The sequence below is a fragment of the Kryptolebias marmoratus genome, linkage group LG16, assembly GCF_001649575.2.
Source record: "Kryptolebias marmoratus isolate JLee-2015 linkage group LG16, ASM164957v2, whole genome shotgun sequence".
NCBI classification, from domain to species: Eukaryota; Metazoa; Chordata; class Actinopteri; order Cyprinodontiformes; family Rivulidae; genus Kryptolebias; species Kryptolebias marmoratus.
In genome coordinates, this window is record NC_051445.1 from 2,758,192 (window position 1) to 2,778,397 (window position 20,206).

At 42.4% G+C, this 20,206-nt stretch overlaps 1 protein-coding gene across 2 annotated transcripts; it reads left to right on the forward strand.

Annotated features, from left to right (window-relative positions):
• Nucleotides 1-333: 333 nt before the first annotated feature.
• Nucleotides 334-18,411, forward strand: sept7b (septin 7b). Of its 2 annotated transcripts, XM_017428600.3 has the most exons (15): nt 334-465; nt 1,848-1,849; nt 2,307-2,409; nt 3,857-3,963; nt 5,171-5,271; nt 5,368-5,502; nt 9,320-9,437; nt 10,595-10,687; nt 10,783-10,879; nt 12,028-12,079; nt 12,163-12,291; nt 13,374-13,394; nt 15,212-15,347; nt 15,672-15,814; nt 17,266-18,411. In XM_017428600.3, the coding sequence occupies exons 1-15, from the start codon at nt 462-464 to the stop codon at nt 17,303-17,305; spliced, it is 1,281 nt and encodes a 426-aa protein (XP_017284089.1). In that variant the 5' UTR covers nt 334-461; the 3' UTR covers nt 17,306-18,411. The 2 variants fall into 2 exon arrangements, with proteins under 2 accessions (XP_017284089.1, XP_017284090.1); XM_017428601.3 differs by lacking the exon at nt 13,374-13,394.
• Nucleotides 18,412-20,206: the final 1,795 nt, after the last annotated feature.

The window sequence follows — 20,206 nt, forward strand, 5'->3', positions numbered from 1 at the left end:
AAACAAAACGGAGACTTTAAATAATTTATATTTTTCTATATTAATGACCCTATTACTATATATAAACTGAAACTTCATAAAGAGTGTCAACTCTTGAACTTAAATGCAGTTGTGAGTGAACCAATTTCGCGTTTAAACAAACTAAGTTAGAAGGTAAATTAGCTTTTTTTAAAGAAAATTGGATAATTATGACATTCTCCCTTAAACGGCTGCGGTTGTGATTATCGCGATAACACACTGACGCTCAAAGAAATCTGAAGGTATCGCGAGACTTCCATGTTCCTCCCCCATTGCTATTCGCGTACGCTTTACGTCGAATTCTTGTCGTAGGTGCGTTACGTGCGCGAGGCTCTGCGTAACTCGTCGTGCGTAGCTCGAGCAGTAGTGAGAAAGAGGAGGGTGGGGGGAATGTCGGCTTGTGAATGATCGGCGTTTGAGGGCGGCAGGGAAGCGTTAACGTTATGGGTGAGACCGCCACTGTCAGCTGTTCTTGAAACTTATCTGGAAAAATCTCGTTTTTAAATCGTAGTGGTGACGATTTGACTTAGAATCGGTTGCACTAATTTGAACAGTTTGTTGAGCTTTAGCAGTTGTCGGAGCAACCAACGCCCAGTCCGCCTCCAGTTGGATGGGCTGCTAGCTGCTCGTTAGCTTCGCTAAGCTAACAGGCTGCATAGCCTAACGGGAGTGTCATTTCCTGTCTTTTACTCTCTAACAAAGTAATTCAGAAAACGCTTCTGTCTTCATTTTAAACCATCCGAAAGGGGCTTACTAATGTCCAGTTGCGAACGGGCACATCGCCGCGTTTTTAAAATCCGCCCTTAAGTGGCAACATTTGTTTGAATATAACTAGCTTGTTTAGCCCTAAAGTTACGGTGAGGTTTAACAGGAAACATGCTGAGCTGCTGCGAGTTTCTACAGAATTTACCCCACACCACACGGCAGAAACGGGTTCGGGATCTCGTCAGAGTGCTTCTCGACACGAAGTGTTTTGTATTTGTTGTATTTGTTGTCAGTGCTTTTGAGTAACTCGGAGTATTTCAGCTTGCAGGCAGGCAGAACCTGGATGATGTCAGGTTAGACATAAGGAGGTTACAGCTGCCATCTAATCTGGATTACAGGATCTAGCACCTGATGGTTCATGATTTGACTTCAGATTGTGCCTGCTAAATCAGGACACTGCACCCCTTTTTCTTTGTTTCTCTTTCGAAATGAGGCATTACATTTGTCCAGCTTAAATCTGCATTTTAAACACACTAAACTGGTAACTCCACTTCCTTTAGTAAACCTCTCAGATGCTGCCGGAAAGGAAATTCAATAACAACAGCTAAGATGGTGACTAATAATGAGTTGTTGTGTTACTTATTTCACAACTATTTTTTTCTTTCCCACAAACTGGAATGGTCGGCGTGCAACTATAACCCATCCTGTTGGCAAATCGGCCCATCAAATCCTTTGAATCTCACACAAGACGCGTGCGTTGGTGTTGGCAGGCAGAAGATGCTCTGGCACAAGAAGTAAAAATACTTTCCTAGCCACGGGCTTAAAGAAAAAGGCAGCAACAATGAGTGGACCTTGTTTTATGGCTCTGCTGACATTAACGGAGCAAGTGGAGCGGAATATGTACGAGTCTGGCCTGTTATCGCTGTTTGGATCAGGAATAAATTTGCCCCCCGGGCTTCCCCGCTCAGGAAATAGAACCTGGAGACAGAATAGTTAGTCAAATGACCTGATATTGATTTTCTTTCTTTTATGTGTTTGTTTCTGTGCTCTTCTCCCTGTTCTTGTGACCCTGTGAACACTGGATTCGTCTGTCCTCTGGGACCACATCGATCAACACAACACAGCTGTAAGTATTAAAAAACACACGCTTGTTTGTTTGTCAAATAACTGTTCAGTATTGGGAGTTTATATTTCTAAATGCAAAGTAGAAAATGTCGAGTTTATCAGATCACTGTGGGCCAGAAAACACCAGTTTGGGGTCCTGAGATTATCTCCAGAAATTAAAAAATAATCCCAATACAATTAATCAGTTTGTGTTCTCATTATACCCTTTTTTTTAGCAATGTTTATGTAGTTCAACCAAGATATTTGGGGTTGCAAGTCATTAACTGTCCTAGATTATCCATCTGGTAAAACCTCATGTTTGTAAAGATATTTTCCCATATTAGCAATAAATCCACCATGAATTATTTTTAGCCAAGCTGAGTCTAAGTGGAGTTTTCAGGAGGAATACCAAAGCTGAGGGGATTTGTTTTAACCAATGTTTTATGGCTACAAAGAAAATAAATAATTGTGTTTTGTAGCAACAAAAGAACCTGGATGGATATGTTGGCTTTGCAAGCCTTCCCAACCAAGTGTACAGGAAGTCCGTGAAGAGGGGCTTCGAGTTCACCCTGATGGTCGTGGGTAAGAAAACACGCCGCCCGCCACTCGGTTTACTCTTGTTTTGCTTGAATCATTTCATTGTTTTCCTTGTGGTAGGCATTTTTGGTTCTTTACTGTGGTTTCTTTAAAAAGAAATGTATGGAATTACAGATGTGTCAAAGGATATTTACGCACAGGGGTCGGACCCCCAGCTTTTAAGTGTTAATTTCTAACCCGGGGAGGATTTGGGCATTGCGTTTCCTCTTCGTTTAATCTCTGTCAGGTCCTTGACGTTGTCTCGCAGATGAGGAACATTTGGTTTGGGTTTATCTAGAGCTGCACTCAGCAAATCAGAAATGCACACATTTTTTAAATGCTTGGATGTGGCTGTTGACTCTGGTCCAAGATATTCCATGGCCCTATTTGGAGGGAAAACGTGTCCCAGGGTCAAAACCATTTCCTGTGGCGGGACCGACAGAGTTAGTGCTCTGCAGGCATCTAGGAACTTTGTGTTTTGTTCGCAGCGCGCAGTTTCTTCAAAGTCTTTCGGTGCTCTTTTAATTTTTAGAATAATAACGCACTTGCATTTCGCTTCCTCCTCCTCCTCTCTGTAAAAACTTCTGGACTTGGACCAAGTAGGGCTGTGAATGCCCCAGTTTGGTTCTGACAAATTACTTCATTTTGGGAATAATTGCTGAAAAAAAATAAAAGCGACATTGCAGCACGGACCAGGTCCTTTGGGCTTTCTGGTAGTTAAATGCATGCCATTGTTTTCACACACACACACACACACAATATTCAGCTGCTCTTGGCTCCGGTTAGCTGCAGGCCCACATGTCCCACATGCGATGCGTCACTGGTGGGGTGTGAAAGAGGAACGGAGGAAGAGAAATCGGTCAGCGGCTGGCACATCGACGGAACACGTGACCCACAACCTGTTCGCACATTGCAGAGCAGCTCTTTTCAGTCGTCTCTCCGCAGCAAATTTAATAAACACGCACTGTAGCCACAAACCTCTCAGAATATGTCGAACGAGTGCCTCGCATCTCCCCTTTGACTGTAACCGTGGCGCTGCTTGGTTAAATATTGACTCCTGGCCTTCAGCCAAGGCAGGCAGTGCCAGTGGTCATTTCCACTAATGATTCTTTTCTCTGGGAGCTTGGAAACAGAGGACACAATGGTCAGCCAAGCTTGAGAAGACTCTCAGACCACACAGCCAGTCAGCAACACGTAACAAGAGCCATTGTCCACATTGTTTTCCTAACTGTTTAACCCAAATAGATTGATATCTTTGGCAAAAATCCGTCAGATCCCCTGAAAGGCACATGATCCGTGTTGGATCACTGATGGCAACAGTAAACCTTAACATTTAATTCTGGATAAAGATGCAGTGATTTACAATCGGACATTTTAACCTTTGCAAAAGATTCAAGTCAGCATGTTCCTAAAATACCGACGTGTCTTCTTGATTTATTTGTTTCTTTTCCAGGTGAGTCAGGACTGGGCAAGTCGACTTTGATCAATTCTCTGTTCCTGACAGACCTGTATTCAGCCGAGTATCCCGGACCGTCGCACAGAATCAAGAAGACCGTACAGGTAACCCAAAGAGCGATGAACCAAACGCTAACCTAACACTGAAACACCATAAAGGCAGCCGTTAGCATGGCGTGTTACTGGAAACCAAACATTTTAATGTCCTTAAATAAGACAGTTCGTTTTAAGTTCAACTGATTTTTATAGACGGATATTCTTCAGGGTCCAGTGGGAAACAAGAGGAAGCTACGGTACCAAAAGTCGATTTTTAACGTTTGAAAATCGGCTCAGAATCACTCATGTCTGCGACCCTTCCCTCGTCAGAAGGCTTTTAACTTTAAGGTGCTTGTAGGCCGAACAGTTTCTGGGCTCCGATTACCTCAAACTGAAGCTCTTCTTGAAATACAACATTCCTTCGAGATGTTTTGTCTGGTTGCGTTCACGCCGAGCGGATGGCAGGTTGGGTTAATCATGTTAAGATTTCACCCTCACATAATCACGTAAATATTTTATTTGTTACCGGAGTTTCTGTCGCAAGACTCGCACATTAAACTTGTCAGTTTACTTTAAATGCCAAAAGGGAAAAAAAACTCGGTCAGATGAACTCCTTTTAATCGTTTTAACTCTGTTGTTTGTTGCCGTCATCAAACTTTAAGTTTTTGTTCTGTGCAGCTTTAGAAGGGTTAGATAAATCAGGCTGAAAATGAATGAATGGATGCTTTATTCATCCCTTTAGTGACACTTTTTAAAAACCCAGAATAGCTCTGGGTGAAAGCATTATTATTACGAGAAGCGTTGAAAGGAAAAGATGCCTGCTGCAGGTCAAACATTCATGTGTTCATCAATGAATTCAATCTGAGGACAGTAACTTAGTGTTGTAACAAGTCAGTAAGATTCACAGTTTTAAAACAGATAAATTTAGGGGCAGTTATTTTGGTTGCCTGTAAAAGTCAGACTTCTGTCTTGAAGTGGTTTCTGAAGCGGGGAACCTGTGGCGCAACTCCGTCTACCTCCGCGGCCTCGGGAGTTGACGCTGTCAGGTTTGGGACTGGCAGCACTGATTTCCTCAGACGCTCAGCGTGAGACGACATGTTGCTGCACGCTGCTGAGTGCTTCCTGCTGCGGCGTGCTGCCTGTCATGATACTGGCTTTCAGGGGATAATGGTTTCACACCTTTACATCCACACTGGGGTTTTTTTTTGGGGGGGGGGGGTGTTTTTAGATGCACAGTTCTTGTCAGAAATAAATATTTTCCTTCTCTCCTCCTCAGGTGGAGCAGTCGAAAGTGTTAATAAAGGAGGGTGGCGTCCAGCTGCTGCTCACAATAGTCGACACCCCGGGGTTTGGAGATGCTGTCGACAACAGCAACTGGTGAGGATCATCTCGGAGCGTTCGTGGCGTCTTGCTTTGTTACCCTTTTTTCAGTTTTAAGGAAGTAGTGGTCGTTTGTTTCTTTGTCTCGTGCAGCTGGCAGCCGATCATCGACCACATAGACAGCAAGTTCGAGGACTACCTGAACTCAGAATCCCGGGTGAACCGGCGACAGATGCCCGACAGCCGAATCCACTGCTGCCTTTACTTCATCGCCCCCTCCGGACACGGGTAAGCACGGACGCAGGAACGGTGGAATTGTGCTCTTAAAACGCGGCAAATCATATTCAAATTTAGGCCCGACGATGGAAGGAAGGAAGGAAGTAAAGGATGCAAATGAGTTTAGAGAGAGGAAAGGCTGGGAGGGGACGGGTGTAAAAACAGTGACAGGAAATGAGTCGAGAAATGGCGTAATGGGGGGAATGCAGGGTCACTTGTGGTGCAAAGGTCAGGAAAGTAAAGGTGACAGATTCAGTCTAAGAGATCCAGATTACAGGAGTTTAAGTTTTCATGAGGCAGTCAGTGTTCCAGCAGGTTACGGGTTAAATCTTGTCTTATTATAGAGTGAAAACGAGGGGAGTAGAATTTCACTGAGCTGGAAAAATACCAAGCAGATGATACCAAGTGTTTCATAAAACAAACGAGCGTGTGGAATTCTAACCATGATGTTTGTTGTTCGGAGCCATCAGATCTTCGGGGTTGTAGGCAGCGCCGACGGGCTGAAAACCATACGTGCTCACTTCCTTCCTGTACGAAACGGCGATCTAAAACTCACGTAAACAAGTTTATTTCACATTAAAACAGCAGCTTTCAGCCTCAGATAAACTCAGTTTGTTTTGGTTTTGCTCTCTATGCAAAAAGCTGCTGTGGTCACATGACCTTCATCAGATGGGGACTTTCTGTAAACAGCGAGGAAGACGATGTTCTCCTCCGTCCTCGTGTGTTGTCCTCTGTCCTCGTGTGTTGTCCTCTGTCCTCGTGTGTTGTCCTCTGTCCTCGTGTGTTGTCCTCCGTCCTTGTGTGTTGTCCTCCGTCCTCGTGTGTTGTCCTCCGTCCTCGTGTGTTGTCCTCTGTCCTCGTGTGTTCTCCTCTGTCCTCGTGCGTTGTCCTCTGTCTTTTCTTTCTGGGTTTAAGGACGGGGGTGTGGACCTGAAGCATGTCTCTGTGGTAGACCGCGTTTTATTTTATTTTTATGGGTGTCGTTTTTCGTTGCTCCAGATCAGAGGGCAGCCGCTCGACTCGGAGCTCAACAAACAAGAAAAACTTTTTTTTTTTTGTTATTTTACACGATATTTCACAACACTGCAGACTTAATGTTAGATATTTAGTCCTTATTATGCATTTGTATAATTTTAAACACTAAAGCCAGTTATTCTTAATGAACAGCTTGTTTAAAACTGTTTAAAGTAAACATTTAATCAAGTTAAATACAAGCATGTCATATTTAATCTTTAATCTGATATATTAATCCCAACTTTAGGAGTATCTGTAGGTCTAAAAATGTGTTCAAATCAATTTAATTACCTTAAAAATAGAATTAAAACATTTTGTTACAAAGAAACTTTTGCTGGAAGGAAGCCTATTGATAAAACAGGTCATTTATCCAAACATTTTCTCCTCATTTAGTCATAATATTCTAATTATATTTAAATTATGTATTAAATATTTGTTGAATATTTCTGTAAAGTACAAAAAAACTACAATTCAGTATTAAAATGTTGTCTTTATTTACTTGTTTAGTTGTTATATTTAGGTCAGGCTGTCTGAATCATAGTTTAGTTTGTGCTGTTCTAGTAAAAAATAACTTAATAATAATATAGTTTCTGATTGTTTGTTTTATTTTCAGATTTAGTTTCGTCTGTAAACGAGTCTCATCTCCTGTTGAAAAGCTTTGATATTTTCTCGCGGCGTCGGCGTGTTCAGTTTTTAATTCGGGCTTGTTTGGGCTTGAGACGGATTCTGAGGGAAGACATCACACCGGGACGTGTCTAATTTCAGCTGGCAGCTTTTCGGCCCCGCAGCTTGTTTTTAGCTCTGTTTTTAGCTTTGATCTGCTCTGTTTATATGAGCTGAAGGACGGACAAACTACAGACATTCAGGCCGGTGAATCTGAAATTTAAACATTTAGGCAAAAATCTGTTTTCTGCAAAAAAAAAAAACACAGCGCTGAGAGCTAAACCACGTCACTGAAGAAGCTGCAACTGACGTGTTAAAGCTAAAAGTAGCCAAAGGCTAGCTAAAAGTAGCCAAAGGCTAGTTAAAAGCTAAAAGTAGCCAAAGGCTAGTTAAAAGTAGCAGAAGAATAGTTAAGAGCTAAAAGTACCAGAAGGGTAGCTAAAAGTAGCAGACGATTAGCTAAGAGGTAAAAGTAGCAGAAGGGTAGCTAAAAGTAGCAGACGGTTAGCTAAGAGGTAAAAGTAGCAGAAGGGTAGCTAAAAGTAGCAGACGGTTAGCTAAGAGGTAAAAGTAGCAGAAGGGTAGCTAAAAGTAGCAGACGGTTAGCTAAGAGGTAAAAGTAGCAGAAGGGTACTTAAGAGCTAAAAGTAGCAGAACAATAGTTAGAGCTAAAAGTAGCAGAAGGGTAGTTAAAAGCTAAAAGTAGGAGAAGGTTAGTTAAGAGCTAAAAGTAGCAGAAGGGTAGCTAAAAGCTAAAACTAGCAGAAGGGTAGTAAGAGGTAAAAGTAACAGCAAGGTGGCTACAAGTAACACACTGTTTAAAGACTAAAAGTAGCAAGATGCTAGTTACAAGCTAAAAGTAACACAATGGTACCAAAGGCTACAAGTAGCAAAATGGTGGCCAAATGCTAAAATTAGCTGAATGGTAGCTGAAAGCTAAAAGCTGCTCATCGGCTGTCGTTGTTTTTGTTTGGTGTATCATGAAACTTTGACCTTTTCTGATAAAGTGTTGGGATGTTTAACCATGAGTATCAGTTAACTTATTTGTTGCTGCTCTTTCAGATAAATGTAGATATTTTAGCGTGTTTATTTTAGCCTTTGGTAGCCGAATAACGTCCCGTCTGTTCAAACCTCTAAAAGCAGCAGACTCTACTGCAGGGCAGGTTTTATTCAGAGACTTTTCCTTAAGGGAAAGTAGAATAAATTACGGCCATCTTTAGTAAATATAAAAGGGAAATGCAAAGCTTTTGGTCTATAAAAGTATCTTGGTAAATGTTATTTATCCAGCAACAGCTAGCTGTGCTTTCTCATGACTTTAAGGTCATTTTCTTAGACGCGAGTCATCAGTCGAGCTTCACAGATTTCTATATTTAGTTTAGCTCAGTTTTATCTTTGTCCCGTCTGAGAGGGAGCTTACCAAGAAACTGTCATCAAACCTACACCCACAAAAAGCCAGTCAGACTCAAAATATCCCGTTTAATCCTCTAAAGCAGGGGTGTCAAACCCAGTGACGCAAGAGGGCCAAAATTAAAAATTTGGTCCTAGCCAAGGGCCAATCACGATCCATATCCAACTACATAAATTAACCTTGGTTTTAGATGTATTATGTCAAATCATTCATATAGAAATATCAATTACCTTTACAGATTATACAGAATTTAGAGCAAACATACTTTAATGAACACAGACAAATAGATCAAACTTCAAAAAGCTCATCATTAGCTGTCATTTCTTACGCCTCACTCAGCTTTTAAATGAACTTTTTAACATTAAAACAGATAAAAAAAAGACATCAACAAAAACCTGATCATACAGAAATTAAAACTATATATTGTTGGCTTCTAAGTCACTGTCAAGAGAAAACTTCACTAATTAGGCAAAAAAAGAATCAGAGACTCGATCTGTCCCAGACTGGAGGGCCGGAAGAAATGTTACAGAGGGCCGGATCTGGCCCGCGGGCCTTGAGTTTGACGCGTGTGCTCTAAAGAGACAAAAATAAAACCCCTCCATGACTTTATTCTGTGCTTTAATGGGCGGCACAGGCTGAGGACGATTAGGATTTGTGGATCTGTAGGTTGGAGCTTCAGTGCGGCCCGACAGGTTTGTGTTGTCTGTTGAGATTTGACTGAAAGCTGTGGTTTTATCTCGGCAGACTGAAGCCCTTGGACATCGAGTTCATGAAACGGTTGCATGAGAAAGTCAATGTCATCCCGATGATCGCCAAAGCAGACACTCTCACCCCGGAGGAATGCCAACAGTTCAAGAAGCAGGTCAGCGCTTTCCACAGCTGCAGGGGGAGAGCTCGCTTTTATTTATTTATTTCTTTTTTTTTTTTTTTTCATGCGTTGCTCATTGGTATGACTGCAATGTTGTTCCCGACTGAACCAAACCCAGCCCAGAAACGCTCTCTCTGGTGTTGCAACTGTTTGCTGAAGATTCAAAAAGGAAGTTTGTCATTTTTGTTTGCGTGACTTATTGTGCGTTTCTGCTGAGGTTTAACCTTTCTGTCGGCCATGTTATCTTCGTTTTTACCAACTTTAGGTCTAAATAGAAGGACAAGGTCAACCTAGTCAAGAGTTTTAGGCTTAAATTTAATTAAATGAGACTATTTAATGAAAAGACTGTTGACTGGTTTCAGCAAAGATTGTTGCTTTGAATATTCAGTCTGTAAAAATTAAAACGGATGTCGTGATTACGATTCAGACGCTGCGGCGCGATTATAAAACGATCATCGAATTATCAGGTTTGTAAATAAACACGAGGCAGCTGGTCAGCACTGAAACTGAATTATAGACAGAACACAAATTAACAGTTTGAAATGACTACGGCTTATTTTACGTAAATAAACGCTGATTTATGTACTTTATTGCACAATAAAAAGAGCAGAAAACCCTAAAAATCAAAGCTGTTGACCAACAATTAGCATTGATGCTAATTAACACTGAAAATGCCATAGACGCGCTAAGCCGATTAGCATTGTGTTTATCTCTGAAATTTATACACAAACTAAAAGTCAACATTAAAAATATAAATTCAGTTAGTATTTACTGACATAACTTTTTGTTTCAGCAAAGCAAATATAAAAAAAAAAAGTGAAAATGCAACTTTACTACAGGAAGCTACGGTGGCTCATCTGGGACAAACGGCACATTTGATTCTCTTAAAGCGGCAGCACAGATTAACGTCAACAGAGTCGATTCTTGACTTTTAAAACTGATTCACATGTTTGCCAACATAATGATTCTAACCTCCGTGTATCTGATGCTGATTCCTCAGTTCGGTAGATTTTGAGTCCTAATTTTAAAAATAAAGGGTATTTCATCTAAAGATCTCGTAGTTTGCCTGGTTTTTTGGGGGTCAAAAATGTCACTTCTAGTTTCCAGCTGGCAGCTCTGAGTCCTTTAATGAACTTCTCACTCCTCCGTAGATCATGAGAGAAATCCAGGAGCACAAAATCAAGATTTACGAGTTTCCCGAGACGGATGACGAAGAAGAAAACAGGCTGGTGAAGAAGATTAAAGTATGTGGTCCGACAAGTCGTCACGCCTACGTTACAGCACGCGTTTGTCTGCCGTACTATTCGGTTTTCAACAAATATTCTTGTTGTTTTTCCAGGACAAGCTGCCGCTGGCTGTGGTCGGAAGCAACACCATCATCGAGGTGAACGGCAAGAGAGTGAGAGGAAGACAGTACCCCTGGGGCGTCGCAGAAGGTACGCGCTCAGTCCAGAGGTTTTATGGTTGGACGATAGATTTAAATAAAAAGTCACAGAGAGAAGAAAGTCCACCGTCATCATAGAACTGATCGGATCTTTCCCAGGTTCTACTTATTCACGTCTAACCTCATGTTTACAAAAACGCACAACGAGTTCCAGCGTGCCGTTATTTATTAAACCAAAATGGAAAGATGTGTGTAGAAGAAACTGTCCTCCCTCGCTGCTCAGAGGATCTCAGAGGTTCAGGATGATTGTAAAAGCAGGAGTCTTTGCTGCTCTGGGTCATACAGGCGCGTGTCAACATAACGCCAAGGCAGAACGACAACAGCAATGACCCTAAAACAAGCTGCCCATCAATCTGGGAAGGGTCAAAGGTCATTTCCAAACAACTTAAAGTCAATTATTCTGCAGAGAAAAAGATTATTCACAGGTAGAGAACAGAAAACGGCTGCCAATCTTCCCAGGAAATTCCCCCCAAGGTCAGACTGTGTAATTCTTATAGACATGATAAAACAACCCAGGAGCTGCATGTCGGCCTCTACAGTCAGACTGAACAGGTTGTTTGGAAGGACTACAGGAAAAAGGCGTTTACCCACAATGCACAGCAGTATATCAGCACAAACAGACTGTCAGCACGGTGGTGGAGGGCTGATGATTTGGGCCACGGGCTCCTCTGTGGACCAAAGGGTTCTTGATTTTGTAATTTATTTATTAGTAATACATCCATCAGTCTCTCATACTTCTGATGATGTCAGGTTGAAGCAGCCGGTTACAAACTTTTATTTTTTTAATGCATATAGAACTAATAAACCCTGGAGTCGTTTGTTCGTACGAGTTCAACGCTTTGTTCCCTCTGACTGAGCTCGAGGGCAGGTGAGGTCCTCACACCTGAGCTGTTTCTGTTTGTGATGTGTCCTCGCCGTGGGTGGGGTGGGGTGGGGCGCAGCACCTTCCATAACACACAGCTCTGCGTCTCAGGCTGTTAAACTTCCATGCAGACTTGAATCATTTCAGGGTGGGATCGTTTCGGGCGGACATTTTTGACGCCTCACGTCCGCTCAGGCTGGGAACCGCCGAGTTCCGCCGTTGCTTTTCGTTGTTTTATTGTAACGAGTTTATTAACGTTGTTCATTAATCCCTTTTAGTGGAAAACAGCGACCATTGTGACTTCACCATCCTCAGGGACATGCTCATCAGGTACGGGCCACCACGGAGGCAGCAGGGGGCGGGGTTTATCTGGAGTCGTAGACTAATAAACTTTAATGTCGCACGCGTCTCAGAACTCACATGCAGGACCTGAAGGACGTGACGAACAACGTCCACTATGAAAACTACCGGAGCAGGAAGCTGGCCGCTGTCACCTACAACGGAGTGGACAACAACAAAGCGAAGGGACAACTGTCCACCAAGTAAGTCCTGACACGAGTCCAGCAGAGCCGGCAGACGGGTTCGTTAGGACCTTTATACTGAATAAAACCAAACTTTAAGATAAATGGTAAAATAAATCAGTTATAGGTTGTGTTGAACTTGGCGTTGTTTTCCTTATTTCTTAGAGAGTTTTGCAGAGATTTAATTCTAATTTTTAGTTTATGGTTCAAAGGAAACACCACTCATAATTAGAGTAAGAGCTCCAATAAATATAGCTAAAGTTTTTTTTTCTAACATTTTCTGCATCAATCTGCAGTTTAAGCATCGTCACAAATGCTCGTGTTTCCAGAAAGAAAGAATATTTTAGATGAAGTTGAGGTTATAACTATTTTTGATTATTATACACAAATCTTTAAAATAAACATTTTAGAGTTTGGGTAGCCTGTAGGTGAGTCTAATCCCGACCTGTTCAGAGAGAAATAAATGCAGTTTCTGGGATTTGCATCCGAGACCATTTCAGCATCTCACCCCCCAGAATATGGAAAGTTTGGTGTTATGCAAACCGTGCACACAGATTGTGCATCTGGAGCAAACGCAGTAGAACAGCAGGAGAAAATCTGCTTTTCTTACATCGATAACAGCTCATTTTAAAAGCGTACAGTAACGACGTTTTGTTGCAGCCGATGCAGAAAGAAGTGTGACTGCAAACATGCAGCTAAAACATTTAATAAATGTTTCTCAGCTAGTTGTTTACATTAAGGCAGCCTGTTTTTGTGTAAAAGTTCTCTGTAAAGAACGAGCAGTTTCAGGTCAAACGGTTTTCGTTGCTCTCGCCGCTCAGCGCTGCTTTGCGTAAATAATTTCACTGATTTCCTGATTCATTGCCAATGTTGCTTCCTCTTGGATGGAACCCGAGCAAACGGCCGCCTGTCGGCGCTGATTCTAACACACCTGAAGATTTGAGCACCGCTGCTAACGTGACGAAGCTCCTAACCTTTTCCCAGGATCTGTTTTCCATTTGTCATTAAAACGCAGCTTGAGTCACTCAGTACATTTAATAATGTGTTCATTTTAGTGCATGAGCTCATTGCATGGTGTGTGTGTGTGTGTTTTTGTTTTTTAGACTTGACACAGTTGAAGGAATGTAAGTGATCTTTTTTTGTTTTGTTCCCGTGTTTTTCCTGCCCTTTTGTTTCCTCTTGTGTTCAGATGTTTTCTCCTTCCGTCTGCTCCTCCTCACTCGTTATTTGCTTCTCTTCCTTACGAGCAGAGTTTTCCATCCGGGGGTGTGATTTATTAATTAATTTTTCTTTAAAGTTGATCGTTTTGTAATTCTGCCTCTGCTCGTTCAGCAGCAGACGCCTGAGCTTGAGATGTTTGGAGCAGTTGCCAAGAAAAATAAATCAATAAATAATGAATTAAGTGTATTTTCCATCAGCTTGTCTCCTCCTGAGGAGCTGTTTGTTAGAAGAATCAAACTGTAAACATCTGGAATTATAAACCAGCAGTAAATCCTTTGTTTGCAGCTTTTCTGTTCTCGGGCGCCTTTTTCCTAAATTGTAGATTTTCATTCAAGGAATGAGGGTTGAGTTTTAGTTACTTTAGCTGATGTTAAGATTCTGAACGAAGCTCTGACTTCGTGTCGAGGATCAGAATCAAACTCAGACGTCTGCCTTCGTTGTTTCGAGGCGGCGATGGTTACGAAGTTAGTTTCTAAGAATTTTTTAAATGTTAGCATTAAATCCTCAGATTGTTTAGATCAGAGCTGCTGAATCCTGATTTGACCAGCCGAGCCTCCCTCACTAACTTGTTGCACCCAAAATATAATTTATTAAAGCTACAAAACCTAAAAAGTCTGGATTAATTCTCTTTGTGCAGCTTCTGATCAGGCAGCCGCTCCAGATGTTTCCTCTCACCTGCACCTAACCTCCTCCTGGGAGAGCTTCACTAACATTTAATAATCCAGCTCCTTCACTAACAGCAGTGTTCACCTCGTGGTGTGTTTCCTGTTCCCGCTCTGACCGGTCCAAAACCTGCACCTTCAGTACCCGCCTGCTCCTCCCCTGTGGTGCGTTGCTTAAAAACAGCATGAGAATGTCACAAGACGTGGAAAAGTAAGAGTCATGGCAACTTGCTGCGTAGGTTTCAGAATCCACTTCCTGTTTTTCTTCACTTATAAAGAACAGTAGATGTGTTGTTGGATTTCTTATGATGATATTTAAGAAAAGAAACCTTCTGACTGAGGTGTGAGTAGACGTCTGCACACAGGAGGTGTTCAGGTTTCACAGAAACGAGTCCATCAGAGGGACAGCTCAGGAGACAAAGTTAGAGGCTGAGATGGTTGGACAGAGCTGCCAGGGAGGAAGAAAGGAGGAAGACCACAGAAGGTTGATGGACGTACTGAAGGAGACGCAGAGGGTTAGTGTGGTGAGACGGGAGGAGACTGAGGGAGAACATGAATACGTTATTAAACACATCAGATTAAGGATCCATCATCGGAGGTAATCATTCAGCAGAACCAGGGTCCAGATGACCCACCAACGATCAGCCAGCCTGCAGGGAGGCGTGTCAGGATGTAAGGAGCAGTTAATAAAGTGAGAACGGGTCAGACGCTGACATGGACTGCTCTTTTAAAGGTTAATAAAAGGAGAAGAGGAGACAGGAAGCAGATTTGCTGCAAGAAAATGGAGGTTTTGGAGTAATTTAGCGGCGTTTGCTTAAATAAAAATAATGGTAGAACGTTACACAGCTGAAGGGCTTCAGTTAAAACAACCTGTGAGACGTTTAGATGCTTCCGTCAGAGGATCTGTGGTGAACATTTCCAGCTGTTTGAACCAGATTTCTGCTGAAGATGGCAGGAAACGTAGAGTAAAGACATTTGAGTTTGTCCGTGATTAATCGCGTTGCAGTTGGGTTCATGCTTTGTTAATCTGCGTGCGCGCTCACACGACTCGTCCGCAGGAGCCCTCTGGCCCAGATGGAGGAGGAGCGGCGAGAGCACGTGGCTAAAATGAAGAAGATGGAGATGGAAATGGAGCAGGTGTTTGAGATGAAAGTCAAGGAAAAAGTGCAGAAGCTCAAAGACTCCGAAGCAGAGGTAACACACACACACACTCGTATACGTGGTAAATGACACTGCCTAACTCGGGGCTGCTTCCTTCCTGCTGTGCTGACGTGTGTTTGTGGCGAAGAATAAGTGCTTCATTATTCGTAATGAATCTTCTGCTTTGTATCTTCTGAATGTCCTCCTGAAGTTTAGCAGCAGAATGAAATGAAACTGAGGATTTGATGATTTGTTAACTGATTCTAGATTTACTGAGACCTGAGAAGTAGTCAAAGAGTTTGTTTTTAACATTGAAGCTCTTCTGTCAAGGTGCAGAACGGGGCTCTCATCTTTCTCTCTCTCCCGCTTCATGAACAGCTCCAGCGGCGTCACGAGCAGATGAAGAAGAACCTGGAGGCTCAGCACAAGGAGCTGGAGGAGAAGAGGCGTGTCTTCGAGGAGGAGAGGGTAAACTGGGAGACCCAACAGCGGCTGGAGCAGCAGAAACTGGAGGCCTCCAGGTACGAGCGCACACCTTTAATTTATTCTCAGTTCACAAAAAGAATGCACTTTACATAAAAACAGTGAAATATATAAATACTGCTTGTAAATAAACTACAAACTGCCTAAATTCCTGATTGAACTCTGATCTGAGGTGTATGTTTATTAGCTCTTTGCTTCCTGGTTTGTAATGAAATCATCAGAATGAGCAGCAGGTGATGATCGATCTTCATCAAACAGAGTTTTTGCAGCTTTGACTGATTTTTAATCTTTTAATAATCGCCTGAGAAGCTGCAGTGGTGACATATATTCAGTCTCTGAAAGGTGGAAGAAAAGTTGCATTTTGGTCCTAATGTTATCTTTACTTTAACCAGAGAATAGATAATTAATTAAAATGACCCCAAACCCCAAAGATGGAGCTTAAAGCTCTGAATGTTTCTGATTGGTCGAGGATTTATTCATTTATTTTATTTATTTTACTTCTGTCTTTGGTTAACAAGTTGTTGGTGAAAATCATGACATTTCTAGAAAAATCTAAAGAAATTTAAAAGTTTATTCTAATAGAACCCTTTTATCATAAATGTGATGAGGAAATAAAAATAGTTTGATGCGTTTATGTCATCGTTTACACCGGGATTCTTATTTTCTCCTTCACATCCAAAATACTCGAGACCGGAGCTGAAATGATCCGTTACATCCTGAGGAGTTAAATTACTTAATATCAGCCCAAAACACAAGGACAGATCCATCCATCCATCTTCTACCTCTCATCCCGGGTCGGGTCGAGGAGGCAGCAGGTCCACGAGGGAAACCCAGACCTCCTCCAGCTCCTCCTGGAGGATCCCAAGATGTCCCCGGGCCAGAGAGGATCCAGAATCCCTGCAGAGAGTTCTGGGTCTGCCCCGAGGCAGTGAGACCTCCACAGGGAGGCGTCCTGATCAGATGAACCACCTCAGCTGACTCCTTTCGATGAGGAGGAGCAGCGGCTCTTCTCTCTAAGGCTGAGCCCGGCCGCCCAACGGAGGAAGCTTGTTTCAGCCGCTTGGATCCGGGACAGACGAAACATGATTGCTGAGTTTATTAACGTTTGTGTCAAACTTTAATTAAAGGACAGAAGAAGAGTCGATAAAAGGATTAAAAACAGTGAGCTGGAACACGAAGGATCCTCGAGTTTATTTACTGCCTGCTGCCAAAGGGCGAAGATGGGCGATCATGTTTTTGCCTGTCTGCTGCCATAAACATCCCATGAACCACTGAACGGATTTTACTGAAACTCTGGATGAACGTCTGCAACTGATTAACCTCTGGAGGCAACCCAGTTCAAGATGGTGTGACATGCATTCGTCCTGCGAGCGCGGCGGGTGACGTGCATTCGTCCTCCGAGTGCGGCGGGTGACGTGCATTCCTCCTCCTCGACCTCCAGGTTCAGCCCGGCGGCGGCGCTCACTGTTCGTGTCTTTTTTCGTTGCAGGACTCTGGACAAAAACAAAAAGAAAGGCAAGATCTTCTAGAGGCGCCCCCCCCGGACTGCCCCGCCCGCCTCGAGTTGTTTCTGTTTGCCAACGACGCCGGTCAGAACCCCAGCAGGTGGAACTGACGCCACCCCGCCTCCTCCCCTTCTCCCCCGTGCCCCACCTGCCCCCAGCCACCAGAGGGCGTACTGGGGGCAGTTTTCGCTCATGTTAGAGGCTGAGGGGGGGGTCTGCGAGAACCCCCTCCCCGCCTCAGGACTCATCATCATTACGATCATGGAATGTGTTTACCTTAACAACAGAAAAAAAAACAAAATAACCCCACTTCTGTAAGGCCAAACTCATTATTATTTTAATTATTATTATTATTATTGATGTTATTACAGTTGTTGTTGTTTTAACATAATACTGTCCCCATTTCCACCTTCTGTGCTTCTTTTCACCCCCAAGGTTGCTTTTAAATGGCCGGTGTGTACAGATTTATGGAGCGCAAAGACATAAACGAAATGCTCGTGAGTTATTTTTGACTGTTGTACAATCAGTTTCTGTTGGATTTTATGTTTACAGGGGGGAAAAAAAGCAACAGTATTTGAAACTTTAACCCAAATTTGCCCCTTAAAGCGCGAAAAAGAAGGAACTAATTGTTCAGGTTTGGATTCTGTAACCCTCGTCCCGTCAGCAGCTGGTTAAATAATAAGAAAAACAATAAAACGCTCCTTGGGCCTTTTTATAGACTTAAAAAATGGCTTAAGTTTGGTTTTTTTTCTGAATTGTAACACTTTTTTTTCTGTTTAGCTACTTCTTCTAGCCTTGGACCCACCATTTATATTGTCATAAGTGTTATATTTCACTTTAGTTTATTTTTATATATATATACCGAGCCAGCTGAAGTAATAACTTCTTTTGTATGTTTAGACAGAAACCTCACAGACTGACAGCCGTGTCTTCTGTTGAACTCGTCTAAAAGGCTTTAAAAACGAAACAAAAACAAAAAAAGTACTCTGCGGAAACGGATTAGTGGGAAATGAAGAGTCAACAACACATTTTTGCTTTGGCTATGTACTCCATCTCTGTATTTTTAATTTTATTTTTCATTTGTAATGTACAATGTCACTTAATAAACATGTGATGGTATTTAGGAGTCAGATGGTTTGCTGTGAAAATGATTTTTTAAAGTTAAAAATCTACCACTAGATGTCACTGTTGGGCTTAAACTCATCAAAACGGAGGAGCTTTCGAATGAAAATTGACCAGAAAAAAGTCTGACATGCTCCTAAAGCAGTGATGTTTAAAAACAAATGATAAAAAAAAGGGCTTCTCGTCTTTAGGCGTCCATCCTCCTCATCCTCACGGGGCTCCTGCAGGGGCTGAAATCAGCGATCACCGGAGAGATTTCAACTCAAAAGATTTAAAAGTTGCAAAAATTACCTGGATAGTCAGAGTTCCTTTTCCCCATCAAGCCCACAAAGGTTTGAAATTTATGCCCTGAAAGTAAAATATATTTAACAATGTTTACAGTTGGTTTTAAATTTAAAACAGGTTATTTTAAATTAATCCAGAATGCTTACGTTTCCGAGGCGTCTGCGTTTTTCCTGTTTGGGAGGAAATAAAAGTTCCCGTTAGAAGAAGACGCTGCAGCTCAGGTTAATTAGTAGAAAACTTAAATTCCTACCAGATCCTTTCTTTGCTTTAAGGAGCTGCTGTTTTGGCTTTTTGTTCATTTTCACCAACATGTCATGGATCACAGCAGCGTTTGGCCATTTGGGCTTCAGCGCAGGAGAAAAACAGGCAAATAAATGAGTTTTAATCTGCAGATAAATACATTCACAGTTTGTTTCCTAAAGTTTAACACAAACTATAAAACGTGTCGTTTACCTCCTCGATTCCCTCCCTCCTGGTATCACCGTCCACTTCTTCACTGAAAACATTCGACAGAAGCAGCAGAACTATCAAACCCAGTTTGATTATCTCCATCTCTGCAGGCTGATTTCCTCCAAATCTGCCCAGATTTCAGGTAATCCAAACCTGACGGCTGCACGGATCCAGACCACAACAGTAATGGCTCCTCACGCAGGATTTACGAGCTTTTTACGCCCAGCTGGAGTTAAACGGTGTGGGCTGATTATCGTCTCCGGGGGGGGATTCGTTTTGACATCTGTGTGATTCATCCGGTTGCAGAGATGTTTTGATTGGGAGCTTCCTGCAGGAACTTTCTTATTAGGGCTTTATTTTTTATTTATTAAGAACTACAAATACTTAACTTATCCAATAAGATACCAGCTTTATTAACAAGTAGTTCATATTTATAACGAATATAGTAATTTCTTTAAAAAGAACTCAACTTTTCTTATGGTGCAAATTCATGCTTTTTTTTATTTTTGCACATTTTAGTTGCATTTAACCAGAGACAAGCCTAATTACCTTATAAAAATCACATTTATGCAGCTTTTTTTTTGTTTTAACTTAGAAACAAGAAATCTGCAGCAGAGCTAAAGTTTAGATCAGGTGTCAGCAGATAAAATGAGGCTCCAGATGAGCGGCTGTTTGTCTAAATATGAGCTAAAAATCATAAAAACTCTGAAACTGGAATTTGTTTTAGAAGCTGAAACTAAGTTGTCACAGATAAATGAAGCAAAAATGCCACCTAAAAGTAACAAAACACCAGCTAAACGCTTAAGAAGTAGCTAAAAGCTAGTTTATCCATCCATCCATCCATTGTCTTCCGCTTATCCGGGGTCGGGTTGCGGGGGCAGCAGTCTAAGCAGGGAGACCCAGACTTCCCTCTCCCCAGCCACTTGGGCCAGCTCCTCCGGGGGAATCCCAAGGCGTTCCCAGGCCAGCCGAGAAACATAGTCCCCCCAGCGTGTCCTGGGTCTTCCTCTGGGCCTCCTCCCGGTGGGACGTGCCCAGAACACCTCACCAGGGAGGCGTCCAGGAGGC

Bases quoted from the DNA above. Each gene is read 5' to 3' on its own strand.
- sept7b (XM_017428600.3), top strand. The intron at 9,438-10,594 runs GTCAGCGCTTTC...ACTCCTCCGTAG, and splicing joins GCCAACAGTTCAAGAAGCAG to ATCATGAGAGAAATCCAGGA. The intron at 10,688-10,782 runs GTATGTGGTCCG...TTGTTTTTCCAG, and splicing joins GGCTGGTGAAGAAGATTAAA to GACAAGCTGCCGCTGGCTGT.